This window comes from Myripristis murdjan, chromosome 1 (assembly GCF_902150065.1).
Source record: "Myripristis murdjan chromosome 1, fMyrMur1.1, whole genome shotgun sequence".
Taxonomy (NCBI): domain Eukaryota; kingdom Metazoa; phylum Chordata; class Actinopteri; order Holocentriformes; family Holocentridae; genus Myripristis; species Myripristis murdjan.
The window spans coordinates 24,981,370-24,995,463 of record NC_043980.1 but is presented as its reverse complement, the minus strand read 5'-3'; the positions used below and the strand labels follow the sequence as shown (position 1 = coordinate 24,995,463).

General features: G+C 40.7%; 1 protein-coding gene across 1 annotated transcript; it reads right to left on the bottom strand.

Annotated features, from left to right (window-relative positions):
• Positions 1-257: 257 nt before the first annotated feature.
• dnajb14 (DnaJ heat shock protein family (Hsp40) member B14) lies at positions 258-13,183 on the bottom strand. The gene is made up of 8 exons (XM_030052832.1): positions 12,990-13,183; positions 9,920-10,091; positions 4,214-4,359; positions 3,137-3,325; positions 2,882-2,967; positions 2,585-2,694; positions 1,886-2,058; positions 258-1,165 (listed from the first exon to the last, which is right to left on the bottom strand). Exons 1-8 carry the CDS (start codon positions 13,120-13,122, stop codon positions 1,041-1,043), a joined length of 1,134 nt encoding a protein of 377 aa, XP_029908692.1. The 5' UTR covers positions 13,123-13,183; the 3' UTR covers positions 258-1,040.
• Between the last annotated feature and the right edge of the window lie 911 nt (positions 13,184-14,094).

The following is a 14,094-nucleotide window of genomic DNA, read 5'->3' as shown; positions in this document are numbered from 1 at the left end:
ATGGACATGGCTCTACGTCAGCGGTCTTTAACTCCTGAGACAAAATCAACTTAGTGCAACTGTGTTAGGGCTAAGACTGATTTGCTAGGAAATTTCGGTGGCATAATACTCAATTACTCACTTACCTTTGTAAGTTCATCTTAACCTTACCTTAATGAGATTGCTTCATAACCAGCTGCTATCACTCTGAACTGCCTCCACTTATTTCTGTGTAAATCAATGTACTTAATATGTGATTGGGACAAATTCATACAGTCTATGGTAGTAATTTTTACTTTATTCAAATGATTAGTCGAGCATTAAAGAAAAAACTTTGTTTTTCCAAGTTACTTAAATAACAGCATAAACTTCAAACATTCAAAAATGAAAATGTACAACAATTCATGAATAATAGTTTCAATGTCCTTCCATGGTTTAGTCCCAACAACATCATTTTGGAATGGACAACATAAAATGTTCTCTAGTAGCAAAACCACAGGTATCTGTTCATGGTCCATGGAGCTTCATCCACACTTGGGAGGTGAGTAGGAAGCTGGGAAGCTTTCAGCGGATTTTTGTGTTCTCTAAGAACTGCTATCGATCTGGGTGGCATTTCCAGATGAACGAACAGTCCATCGTCTTTTTATGTCAAGCAGGTGATGCTGATGCTGTTAGCTAATCTACGGGTTGTGATTTGCTTGTGCAGGATGCCTCTTGGTGTCTCACTACTGGAAGCGATCAGAGCACATCGCTTTACAATCAAGTGTCCTTTTCCTTCGTGTTTCCAGGAAAATGAGGAGAGCAGAGTAAAAGAGGGGGTGGATCTTTCTACAATACAGTAGATTGGTTCACTGAGATGCAACAAGGTAATTCCTGGGGTGAGGCTGGAGTGAGAAGAGGGAGGCGGAGGAATGTGGAGAGAGGGACAACTTAGAACTTCCACAGTAAGGCTAAAGTATTTTAGTCATTTTTTGCTCCTAGCTTGAAGTTTTTTCCTTAAGAAAAACATGTACATACATATATCTATTCATATATATTTATATGATCTAAAATTGTCCAGCTCATCCGCCTCGGAATAGGTCATTTAGTCTGTCCAGCTCCCTGCAGTTATCCATGGTCATGAGTTCTGCCTTCTTACGCATACGGTCGTCCCTGTACACCTTAGCAGCATACAGCAGGTCTGTTTCTGGGGAAGACAAGCAAAGAGGAAACACAGCTGTTAGTGTCGGCAATAAGACCTAAAGGTTCAATCTGAGACTGAAGGCGAAGGTTAATGAATCACAGTCAGTGATTCATTAACACAAATCAAGGTAAACAAGTGCAGTTTGAGTAAGCAGCAAAAATTGGATATGTCTGTGACAAGCATTTTCATTATGAACAATTTGTAAATGGTTTTGCAATAAATGGTTCCGCATCGTAGCAGTGTTTAAATTGTACGAATACTAAACTTATTTATGCACAGACACTGGTATTCACATTAGACTTGCATTGGCATTTGCATTACAGTAGAGGCTGAATTCACTATCAGAGTTCCCACACTTACTTACAATTAAATTCCAGACTGTGCCATAACTTCATACCAAATTTCATGACTTTGCTATTGTTGTGTTGTCATGTAAAATAACCTATGCAAATGCTACTGACACTGAACAACTGTTTTGGTGTTGTTTTGCAAACCAAATGCATTTTAGTCTTATTTACTTTTTATTCCAAATTATTTCCGCAGATTTACTTTCACTTTGACAAAAATGATAGTATCATGATTTAAAATTGCACAACTTTAATGATATATCGCAAATGTCTGAGACATTTCCATTCAACATCTCCACTGCAAAAACAAAATTTCAAACCCCACAACGCCCCCCCCCCACCCACATGAGGATGTTTTTTGAAGGTTGCTACTCACTTGTCTGTCTCTCTTTCCAACAGTTATTTCTGACATTTGACACATAGTCTTCCTCCACATTCTTCTCAATCTGCTGCAGAGCATTTCCTTTGTACTCTGATTTGAAATCTCGGGTGACATAGTAGTCGACACGCAGGTTTTCTGTCTGGCGTTTTACAGTCTGACCCGTGGACCTAGGAGGAATGGAGAGGACATTCGCTAAGTGAAAATACTGACACCTGTAGGCTATTTATCTCTCAAACATCTTGCATCTTAATGTTAAAGTAGATTTTCAGTGTGTCTATTTTATACATCAAAAATAAGCTTTTTTATATAGTTATGGAAAAGTGAATAGGCAGATGGAATAGAAATCATGAGCACAAGCAAAGCACGACACACAGATGATTAAGCCACCGAGAGTCAATATTTATGCCAACATTTGATATGATGCATAATGTTACAAAAAAGGAGGAAATGGATGTTTTTCACATTATCTGTAAGGTTTTCTGTTCCACCAGCCACCTGGACATGTAATCAATCACTGATCATATATCCTATTCAATTCAAAAGATCTAACTGATGAGAGAAGAAGTGAACATGGCTGGTAAATTGTGATTTTTCCAGTTCTATGGAAAGCAAGTGAGATTTCTGCCCTGATGACAAACAGTGGATCAATGTGTGTGTGTGTGTGTGTGTGTGTGTGTGTGTGTGTATACATACGGTCTGGAGTAGAGGCTGTAGGGGGGAGTGGACACCATCAGCTGGCTCAGGATAGACACTAAAATCAGGACCACGATGGGCATCAGCTGGATGAACATCGAGAAACCACCCTGGACACAAACAACACATTGAGTACATCGGTCAAACAACACACTTGATGGACTGCACCATCCAAATATGTAGTTGATTTCATTTTGCAGCTATTGAAACTGTATTTTACTGACAGCCATGCAAATAAAAACCACAAACACACAATCTTTGTATAAGACTGCACAATGTGTGAGCCCGACTACGTACATCTCCCCTCTCTTCTGCTCTCTCTTGTCTTTGATCCGTCTGCTGGCTGTAGCGCGCCCTGCCGTTGGTGAAGGCGTGTGCACTTGCTGTGGAGACGAATAAAATGAAGTCAGACACAAAGTCAGGATTCACTAAAATGGATGCAACTAAAACCTGCTTTAATTGAAAATTGAGTGATATTAGCAGAACATTAAACATGAGTTCACTCTGTGTGTGTGCACATCAGTGGCTATATGCACACAAGTACTAGCTTACAAGAGGGGAAGCCGCCTCCAAAGAACATGTTGAAGAGGTCCTCAGGAGTGATGTCAGCCTCAAAGCCCCGATGGAAGTCAAACCCTCCTCCATGTGCGTGGCCTGGGCTGCTAGGCTCCTCCCCTCCTGTCAGGTCATACTGCCTTCTTTTGTCTGGGTTGCTCAGCACTGCATATGCATTGCCAATCTCTGGAGGAAGGCACAGTAAAGGTGTCCAAGATAGGCAAAAACAAGGTAATGGAGACAAAGCATTTGGCTGGCTTTACATTGTGCAACTGAAATGCAATGTCGGTTCCATGTACCTTAGGTGAAATATACAGTGAAAATCATCAGCTGGATTTGCAACATCATTTGGAATGATCTGTATGGGGTTGGTGACATAGCAACAGAAACATAAACTATCACCTGCAGCCTAAAACTAATTTGATGGAAACTGCATTGTGTAAAGCCGGCCTTAGAAGTGTTATAACATCTTACTCAGATAGTAAAGAGTTTCTTTTCTCTGACTCCAGAGCTACATGTATGTGCTCTCGAGCTGACTACATGTAAAAACCTGCTGTTTTATTTATTTATTTATTTTATTATGACTCCAAGATTGTTGTCTCCCTCTCTGGTTTTCAGTTGAATGAATTAAAAATATGCACTCCAGTAAATCAACCGCCCAACCATTTAAAAAATTTAATGTTAATACACTGTGCTGACCTCACCATAGTTTTGTCTATTTTAAACAATTGTTGTGGAAATGATACTGCGCAGCTGTCAACACTAAATCACACACGTAAGGCAGAAAATTGCTATTGTATTGCATCACACACATAAGGCAGAAAATTGCTACTGCATTGCTTTCTATGGGTTGAAAATTTCTGGCCACACTGCAATCCATGATTTCAGAGTATTTGTATCAGCTATCAAATGCAAGACACCTGATATCATCATTAAAATTCTTCCCATTAGCAAGCACATCAACAATACAGGTCTCTATTTATGGCATTAACAGCTGCAGGTCAGGGGTAGATCCACATAAAGTAAATGAGTAGGCAAATTTTATATCAATGTGTTATTAATGAGCATACTTACTTTTAAAGGCCTCTGTTGCTCCAGGCGCGTGGTTTTTGTCTGGATGGAACTTGAGCGCTAGTTTCCTGTAGGCTTTTTTCAGTTCATCTTCACTGGCTTCTTTACTGATACCCAGCACTTCATAGTAGTCCTTACATCGCTTTATTCTAAGATACAGACAAGAAAAAATGCATGGCGAAAAAATCAGTGGCTTATTTTATGCAATTGGTGTTGTCTTCTTAGAATGCTGGCTCCTGTGCTTTGGAACAGCGCTCCTGTCAATCTTAGATCAGCAGATTCTGAGCACGTTTACATGCACACCTTATTCCTGTATTAACCGGAATATTCGCAATATTCCGGTTGCGCACGTGTCATGTAAACACGCACCGAACCCGATTAAGGTCATATTCCGGTTGGAGAGAATTCCGAATAAGCCCCCTGGAATATTCCTGTTCCAACCGGAATATTGGAGCATGTAACCACCTTAGTCGGAAAACTCCCCGAACCGGAATATTCAGTCACGATTGCGCATGCTCGACTCACAAGGCGTCTTTGTTGCTATGGTTACCTGCAAGCGGGGAAAACGGCAGGGCGAACAGCAGCAAGAGCCAGGAGACTGCAGTCCGCCTTCAGCTAATGAAAGACTTAAATATCACGGAGTATATCGATGGGAGAAAACATAGAAATAGCGACAGAAGAAGAAGAAAAAGAAGAAGAAGACGAGGAAGAAGACTTCTTCGTCTGTTTTTCCGGCAGACCAGACGCCTATACGCGTGCTGCTGCCCCCCGCAGGCTGAGTGTCGCATTACGTCAGAGAGTGGAATACGCCGAAACACGGGGGCATGCCAAGTCACATGTAAACGGAATATTCCAGTTGCCGCGGCGCAGTTACCTTAGCCGGAATATTGAGCCGAACCGGAATATGGTGTGCATGTAAACATACTCACTGTCTCTGCTTTTAAATCCAGACACATTTTACACTCTTGCTCTTTTGTCTGTTAACTAATTTTTTCACAGCTCTGTTGTGCAAACATGTTTTTAATCTTATTTTGATATGTTCACTTGTTTTATGATTATGTCTTATCTTTCTGATTTATTTAATTTCTGTGAAACTGACTGTGTGCCTTTTAAATTGGTGTTCTTGTGTCTTTGTTAATATATCCTTATGTGATTGTGCTTTTATGTGGTCTGTGGGAAGCATTTTGTGCATCTTGCTTGAAAAGTGCTATACGAGTAAAATTATTATTAGTTATCATTGGTATCATTGGTAATAGGTGCACTTTTTTCCTTTCTGTCATAACAGTCTTTGTCCTCTTAGAATTTGTCCATTGTACTACATGCTCTTTCCATACCACCTTTTGAACCCACAGACAACTTGGTTTAAATATGATCACTACAAATAATATTGGCTTTTCTGGGCTTAGCAAAACCAGTGAATGAAATTTAAGCTACCTCAGTGCATGGCTCATGCACAACTGAATCCAAGAGAAATGGTTTCACAGCCTAAACACCTGATCCCACGTTGGCCAGTTCATGGTGACTTTCCATTCCCTGTGGTTTACCCACATCAAACAACATCTGTTACAAAGTTAAATTCAAGTTTATATATTCTCACGTAAAGACCTAAGTGGTAGGAAACATCATTTGTAATATCTGGGATATGACCTCCTGCAGTCAAGGCTGTTATATAACTTCTCAAAAACATACACTGTTTGTGTCATACACCTAAATGTGTGACAGCGTTTGGCAGTATACTAATTTTATGCAAGACATAAAAAGAGGTGTCATGCATGATGACTAAGACAGCAAGAAAAGTCATACTGATGCAGGTCATGCATATTAAATGTTTGTGGCTGCACTGCACTAAATGAGGACTTGTGTAGCTTGTATAGCTCCAGTTCAGTGTTTCATGAGACCATTCTTGCTTGTGCCAAATCAGGAATGGAGAGACATGGGGAGCCTTTTCAAAATGAGAACTGAAAACACAAGCAATTTTAATCATTTTTACAAGACATGATGCTACTTAAATTTAACACACTAGAGCTTCCCTAAAGGATTTTGTCTCTAAACCACCAGGGGGCAAAGTGATTCCCTGAGATCAACCACAATACAGTGGCCAGGTTTCATCAAGCCCAACTATATGACCCACCTGCAGTTTAATGCTTTTCCTGTGATACAGAAGCTCCTGACTGAAAGGAATGGGTAACAAACACCATTCAGAAGCTTGCTTTTCTATTTGCAGATCTATCTCATGATCTAAAATTGGAGCTTGTATTGTTTACCTTCTTTTCCAGTTCACCCCCCACCCCCAATCTGTCTGTCTCTCTCCTTCCCCTCCCTTCATAGACAAGAAGCCAAGCCTGCGAGGTTCCCATAGTGATAGCTGTGTATGCAGAACACTGCAGAGACTGCAGTGTCCTCATTGAGCCGCAGATGAAAAGCCTAAACAAGAACGACAAAAAACCACAACTGAATACAAAATATCACATTCACCATTGCTACAGTACTGGTCTCTGCTTATACAGCTGTTCACAACTTGAAATGCACTGTATTCACTGGAAAGAACATGGCTAAAACTACATACTGCATGTTATAATGCGAGAGTGTTAACTTTGTGATCAGGCTAGATGGCACTGTGGCATATTGAGGATTAAAAGCTGATACTACAGCCTATCTAGGAGGGGAGAATTACATGTGGAACAGAGATTTCAGCCAAAACTGCTGAATGCTCTGTGGACCTGCTTTGAATTTTATAGTTGAATCCTTGTCCAACACCAGCTGAAGATATGAAAACATTTATCATTTTATTATATTCAACAAAATGAAATTAATAATTGTTACCAACATGATTATATACACAAGAAGTCACTGTCTGTGCTCCCAGACAGAAATACAATACAATGATGCAATATAATGACACAGTTTTTGCTTATCTGAGTCAAACTTAAATATGATCCTATATTAAAAATCAGACATGCAAGCAGTTCTGAAAAATCGGGCATGCAAGCAGTTCTGGGGTCTGGGGACTTCCAGGGGCCCTGAAGAGAGTTCCAGGGAAATTGGGAAAATGGGAAATATTTTAATTTCACTATTATGTCATTGACTAGAAGCTAGCCCAATGAGAGAATGTATAAGAATGACTATTCTGTTCATAGGTTTCATAAGTTGAGAACCATTGTGCTAGAGTAATCCCAGTCCCCTCCTGTCCAACTGAATTTCCAACTTACACTTTTTTTTTTTTTTTTTTTTTTTTTTTTTTAAAGGAGTTTAATATATTAACATCAGGAATCAAGTACTGAAGATTTTTTTTAACACAATATCATAATGAAAAATGTGGCAAGCAGGCATTTGCTTGCAAATTATGACCCCAATAACACTGAATAAATAATTCAGAGGAAAATCTGGTTATTTCAAATACTAGGCTGTGGTCAACTAAGCTACTTAAATCTGACCAAGTAGTTTACATTAGCTGGCTTTCCACTGTCATGCCACTGTGAGCGAGGGACATTTTCGAGACAGATGTTGCTAATGGCCCACGGCCTAAAACCGAGAGAACAAAAGCCATTTGCATTTCCACTGTTGTGCTGATAACCCTGCAGTCTTGCGTCATAACCTGCCCATCACATGCTGCCTTGATTTAAACATCCCACATCCCAGTGATGTACTCAAATGGTAACAACACACAATACACTGCAGGTAACATAACCAGACTTGTAAGACCCCAGTTAAAATAGCCATACTGGAATTACAGTTAACTCCTTCGAGCAACCTGTAATAAACGTAGGCTAAGATATACTGAATTGCTGTACTTTCTCTGTTTTGCTTGCAAAATGTATTAATGCCAAAGAACTCAACAACTGAATCTGCCTCCAGTAACACAAACATGCCGTCCTGGGTGGCCTCTCTGCTGATTGCCGGACGATGGCTCAGGACACTGTCCATCAGGTTGTACACCAGGATTTTTTTCCTTTGGATGCAACTTTGAGCTCTGTGTGCTTTAAGTGCCTTGTACTGAGACCTCAGTTTTTTTCAGTTTTTCGCAGATCTGTCCCATTGTGCACTGAATCCCCACCACTGCCAGCTCTCTCACCATATACTGTATGATGTCCTGATTTCAGCAAACACCATCAATTTGATGTTGGAGATTATCCTCTGCCAAGATAGTGTGCAGAGCCCTAATGTCCTCGTTGGACCAGGACTGCCAGTTATTCTCCATTTATCCTTTCTCTGTTATTTACCTGGTAAAAAAAAAAAAAAAAGAGAGCTGCTGGGCTGACATCTGTACTTATCAACTGAACCCATATCACACCCCAAAGCCAGTTATGCCCAGCCTATGACCATTAACTCGATCTCAGACCTCAGTTAGTCATGTCTGGACCATACGTTTGGTGGGCCATTAGTACCTGAAAACTGGCCCTGATATAGCCCCATCAAGGTGCGATCCCAGACCAGAAATGACAATGTAAAACACAACTAGCCTTGGCACGCACTAGCAAGCCTGTGTTTGGCGTGACAGTGGAAAGATGACTATTAAGTCTTCAGTGACTTAAATCCAGCACTCAGAAGAGCCCATCTGAAATCTGAAAATCCCATATCCCACGCCATCCGGACAAGGGTGTTTGCTCCAAAGTAGCCTAATCCTTCACAAAACTGAGGGGAGCAGTGAAGACAATCCTATCAGCACAAAGGGATATTGAGCTCAAAACCTTGAGCAGATTTAGGGATAATAAGTGAAGGTCAATTAGACTCACAACCAGGGTTGGGCGATAAAACAATAATTATGGCAATATACTTTTCCACAATATCAATATAAAAATTGTTCAATAGTGTTGATAAATTTCAACCAAGTTATATTCCACGAGCAGTGCACAAGCAGCCAATCATGTGTCAGCTGGCAAAAACTGACAGCATTCACACAAATGATACACTAATAGCTAATGTTGTATTGGGAATAGAGAAGTTTCTGGTTGCACACTACGTTACAATTGAGGAGACACACCACACACATGAACTCCATGCTAGATTGCAAAGTTGTCAACAAGATATCAGTATAATGAGCCAGAGGATTATATGTATATTAAAATAATTACTGATAGACTGATTTTGGCCATATTTCCTCACCCTACTCATAGTCAATAAGTAAAAGAAAAAAGGTGAAAAGAAATGAGCCATACAATTGTAATCCATTGTATGTGGTCATGACACCCAACACAAATCTAGATGGTAATATCTTGTATAATTTCAAGAAGGTTTAAAGGTAAAACTCAAATGTGGGAGAGAAAACCGCAATTCATTTGCATGGAAACAAATAGTATGTTTTCATATATTAGCTTTGTAAAGCATGTAACAACAACTGCGTCCCCGAACAGGCCCAACATCCACATGTGATTTCTTTGAAAAGCACTGAGGTAGCATGAAAACCACAAGCTGAATCAGGAGTTAACACTGGCACTGATCTACATTATAAGAGGGACCAGTTGATGTGGGACAGAGGACGGTACCTGCTGCCACAAGGGGAGGAGGGAGACCAAGAGAGTAAGACTTTCTCCAGCATAAACATCAGACAGAAGTGATGAAAACAAGTGAATTAAAAGTGGGGGCTTTTGCCAAATGCATGCTGAAACTGTCCCCAGTTGCCCATGCTCTTATAGGAATAGATAGGTGTGGAAAATGTATGGTGGGATAGAAGGAATACAAAGAGGAACAAGTGAATCCTGTAATTCTCACCTCTGTACACCTTCAACCTGTTCTTTGGTGAAGCCCTTAGACTCCCCCCCTCCAGAGTCTTGGCGTTCCCTTTCTGGCTGGGCACCGGTGTTTTCTGAGCTGTTTGCTGGTCTCCTGCAATACGCGCCGTTCCCCGCTGAGCTGCCATTCTTTGTCAGTGCATCCAACAAGGCTGGAGGAGGGAGGAAAACAGACAAATGTGGCATGATGAGGGATGTTCAAAACCAAGCCAATATATAATACTTTTTAACATGCTTTGTAAAACGCTAAATGGGAGGCACAATGACAATCCATTGCTTTAGCCTTTAAGAACTTCCAAAGTGAATGTAGGAGGAGCTTCAGAGTGAGTTTATCCATAAACACTCCATTGTCTTTGTGACTGTAATATACGAGTATCAACCTGTCTGCCACTAACAGATTATAAACAGCGATCTTGACCAGGGTGGGATCTCCTCTCCTCTCATCTGCCAAATACAAACTGACAGTGGCCAAGTGTATTTTGATAGACTAGTTTCTTTCAAACTTTATTTATGAAAGAAAGTCTGACTTAGCATTAAGACTGGGAATTGGCAAAGACCTGGCAATATGGTATATATCACAATACAGGGGTCATGATACAATTGTATCATGATACCCGGCAATACTCTACAAACTGGATTGAATATGTATAAATAGAGCTTAAATTTCAATCTACTGCATCACACCTGGGTAGATTAATAAAACATATGGTAAATGGACTGCATTTCTATAGCACTATTCTAGTCTACTGACCACTCAAAGCGCTTTACAATTGCCTCACATTCACCCATTCACACACACATTCACACACTGACGGCAGAGGCTGCCATGCAAGGTGCCAGCTGTCCATCAGGAGTGGTGAGGGGTTCATCTTGCTCAAGGACACTTCGACACACTCTGGAGGAGCCTGAGATCGAACCGGGAACCCTCCAGTTACCGGACGACCATTCTACCTCCTGAGCCACGCCGCCCCCCATATGACATATCATCTGATTTCAGGGTGATAAACTGACTCAAAACAAATTGATTTATTAAAGAAAATTAGCACAGTGCACTTAAGTGACAACTCATCACCTCTGTGGGTACCGAAACAGCAATATCTGACAGTCCAATTTCATTTGAACACACAGAGCAAATTTTTTAATCGTTTTTTTTAAACATACACTTCTCTAGTTCACAGCTACTTTGTGACTTAAATATGACAAAATTATAAGGCTACCTTACCAGACAAACAGATGTGAAATCTGACAGAACTGAGTTACTGGTGTGTATACTTAAGTAAACCTTACAAAGAGGTGTCCATTTGCCTGAGATGTTTCTTTTTTAATTATTACATTTTAATCAAATTACTTTGATAATGATTTGATATGAAAAATAGTTTTGAGCAACAAACAAGAAGCACTATACAAAAACCTTCTCTAGCCATGGTACTGGGTGTAAGGTCCCTTATAATTATTTTTAAGAAGACAAATACTCCTGCACACACAAAAACACAGGAGGCCATGCATCTTTATTTTGTCTCTGTCAGTGTTTTGGTCTTCTGACCTCTGTCAAGCCATCAGATGTCTTATATGTGAACAATTCTTATTACATGTATAAGGAGATATAATATGGACAATGTACATTAGTAACAGTCTGATGCCCTTCAACTCATCCAAAGCTAGCAGACCATCATGTTGTTCAGAGGTCACCTGCATCTCCAGGCAAACTGACAGTCATTCCATTAGGTTACATACCATGAGGTTAAAAAAAAAAAATAAGAACAAATTCAAAGCCTTGACAATCATGACAAGGGTCTGCCTACCACCTAGGGGAGGTACCATCACTTATTGCAGCTACACCATAAAAACAGTCCAAAGCGTCTAATGGAGGAACTCAAATTACAGGTTAGCACATTCTGTGATCAATACTGACATGTCTGAAACACTTACATGATAGTAGTTTGTCTTCTTTTCTTGTCTTGTCACTGGCTAACCCCACATTTATTTTTCAAGCTGCACTCATGCTTTGATAATCTATTAGAACAAGTGTTAGCATGATGCATGATCAGCATGATACTCAAGCCTGTCATCTCCACTAATGCTTTATAAGAAAAAAAATATGACATATAAAAATGTGTTAATGCAAAGCCTTTCATCCATGCAGTGCATTTCAAAACATTTTAAATCATCAGTCCCAGTCAATCCCATCCTGTTTTTAACTGAGTCTACTCTACTGACTCAGAAAGTAGTGAGCCACGGATTAGCCTCGACTAATGCTACACTTCAACCTGTAGGCTCTGGGTCAATCATTCAATTAAGGGATTGGCGATGGGCTGCGTGGCCTGGCGAGCCCTGTTCAACCCCCTGCACATCCTCTTCCATGCTCCACTTAGCCTTTCATCTATGGCTGATAACCCCATTCAGCCGCTCTCTACAAAAACCGGGCCTTATGCTGCCAAACTACACAATGGGCGAAGCGACAGCCAGCTTTACATTTCCCTGAGAGTTAACGTCCAGTTCAATACATGCTGAGGCCTGGGCCTACGACTGGGGACATCACATTTTGCTTTACAGAGAGTGAGATGCAGAATAACGCTTGACGTCGGCCTGGTGGACACAGTATACATATTTAAAAGATATAGCTAGCTGAAAAAAAGAAGCGTTAGCTGTCCCTCTTGCCATTCTGGTTCAGATAAGCTGTTGACAGATAGCATTTAGTTAGCATTACAGGCTAACATAAAATCAAGGGTCCGTTAGCCTACGCTGGCTAACTAACGAAACGTCAGGCCTAAGATGTGAGCGTCAATGCGCTGTGACAAATGCCAGTATTTACTAGCGACTGTCGTTCATAGGAGACAGACATTTGTTACAGTCAGCGGCCTGCTTTTAAGTACGAAAGACAGATGCACGTAACAGACAGACAGGGCTGCGCTAACACGACATTCGTTATCCATTTATAACCAACGTTACGACGGTTGCTAGCAACTGGTCATGTACAGCAGGGGGTAGTCTGCTCGTCCGCCACTCTCCAGCTAGCTCTGCCTGACGTAAGCCAAAAAAAAAATCATTACCTTTGGCTCTGTCAGTTGGATACAGCTTCTCTGCCTTATTGAGGAACTTAAGAGCCTTCTCTTTATCTCCGACTTCAAAGGCTTTCGTTGCTATATTTATACATTTTTCTGCTTCGTCTCTGTTCCCTTCCATCTTTCTTCCTCTTCCTCCCCCGGCTCAGTCAGCTGATCATCTGTCTTCTTCCTCTGTGGATTGGGCAGACCAGACGCTACAATGGCATATTGTTGCCCTCTGCTGTTTGTTATCGATGTTTCTCTGAGCTGTTTTATTTCGTTGTATATTCTGTTTGTTATATTAGGCTGTGCCCTGTATTTTATTCGTCTAATGCAATGCCGATATTCCATCACTTTCTTAATTTTAGTCCAGGTATTGGCTTTGAGCAGTCTCCAGCTGCTCCCAGGTCTTTGAACAGATTATCTGAAACGAGTAATCATTGCACTGAATGAGGATCCTCCACACTCACATTAACCAGCCGAGTGTTTCCCATTCAGAGCCACCCTTCTCACCCCACAATGCCCTAGCCTCATCCTGGTTTTGACAGCTGAATCTTTCCTTTTGTAGGCAAAGTTGTTTCTTTCTTTGTCCACTGTCTCCTATATTGTCAAGTACCAACTCCCCTTTAATTTTTCCCATTCTGCCACATTCTATTACTGAACTCCTAATGATTTAAGTGTAGTTTTTCTGACAGTATGCATTGTAGGGCAGTTTGTATTGTATTCTCATGCGCAGAGTCTGATCTATGATACCTGTGGTCATCATACATTTGGTAGAAAGTTTCCCACATGATCTATATTGTCCTGTTTGGACCTTTATGACGTGAGCAAGGCCACTTCGTCTGGATGTGCATGGGTGGAATATAATTTCACACGACAGCCCTGCATACAAGCCACTTTAGGGATCTGCCGTTTTATGAACTTTATTTAACTTCGGCATTTGAGTAGTACAGAATATACGGCTGTTAAATTCAGTGATGGCAATTATTTTACCTTGTGGAGCAGCTAACTAGTACTATGCATGATCATGTCACATATCAACCAATCAACATGCTACAACTAGCAACACCTAATATAAGAGTGGTGGTGGTGGTGACTCTAACTTAACTTA

What these genes read in the sequence shown, in the direction of transcription:
- dnajb14 (XM_030052832.1), bottom strand. Translation starts at nt 13,122, where the DNA reads ATGGAAGGGAACAGAGACGAAGCAGAAAAATGTATAAATATAGCAACG. An exon ending in AGCAACAGAGGCCTTTAAAA is followed by an intron (nt 3,326 to 4,213) that starts GTAAGTATGCTC and finishes GCCTTCCTCCAG; the next exon opens with AGATTGGCAATGCATATGCA. An exon ending in TACAGCCTCTACTCCAGACC is followed by an intron (nt 2,059 to 2,584) that starts GTATGTATACAC and finishes CATTCCTCCTAG; the next exon opens with GTCCACGGGTCAGACTGTAA.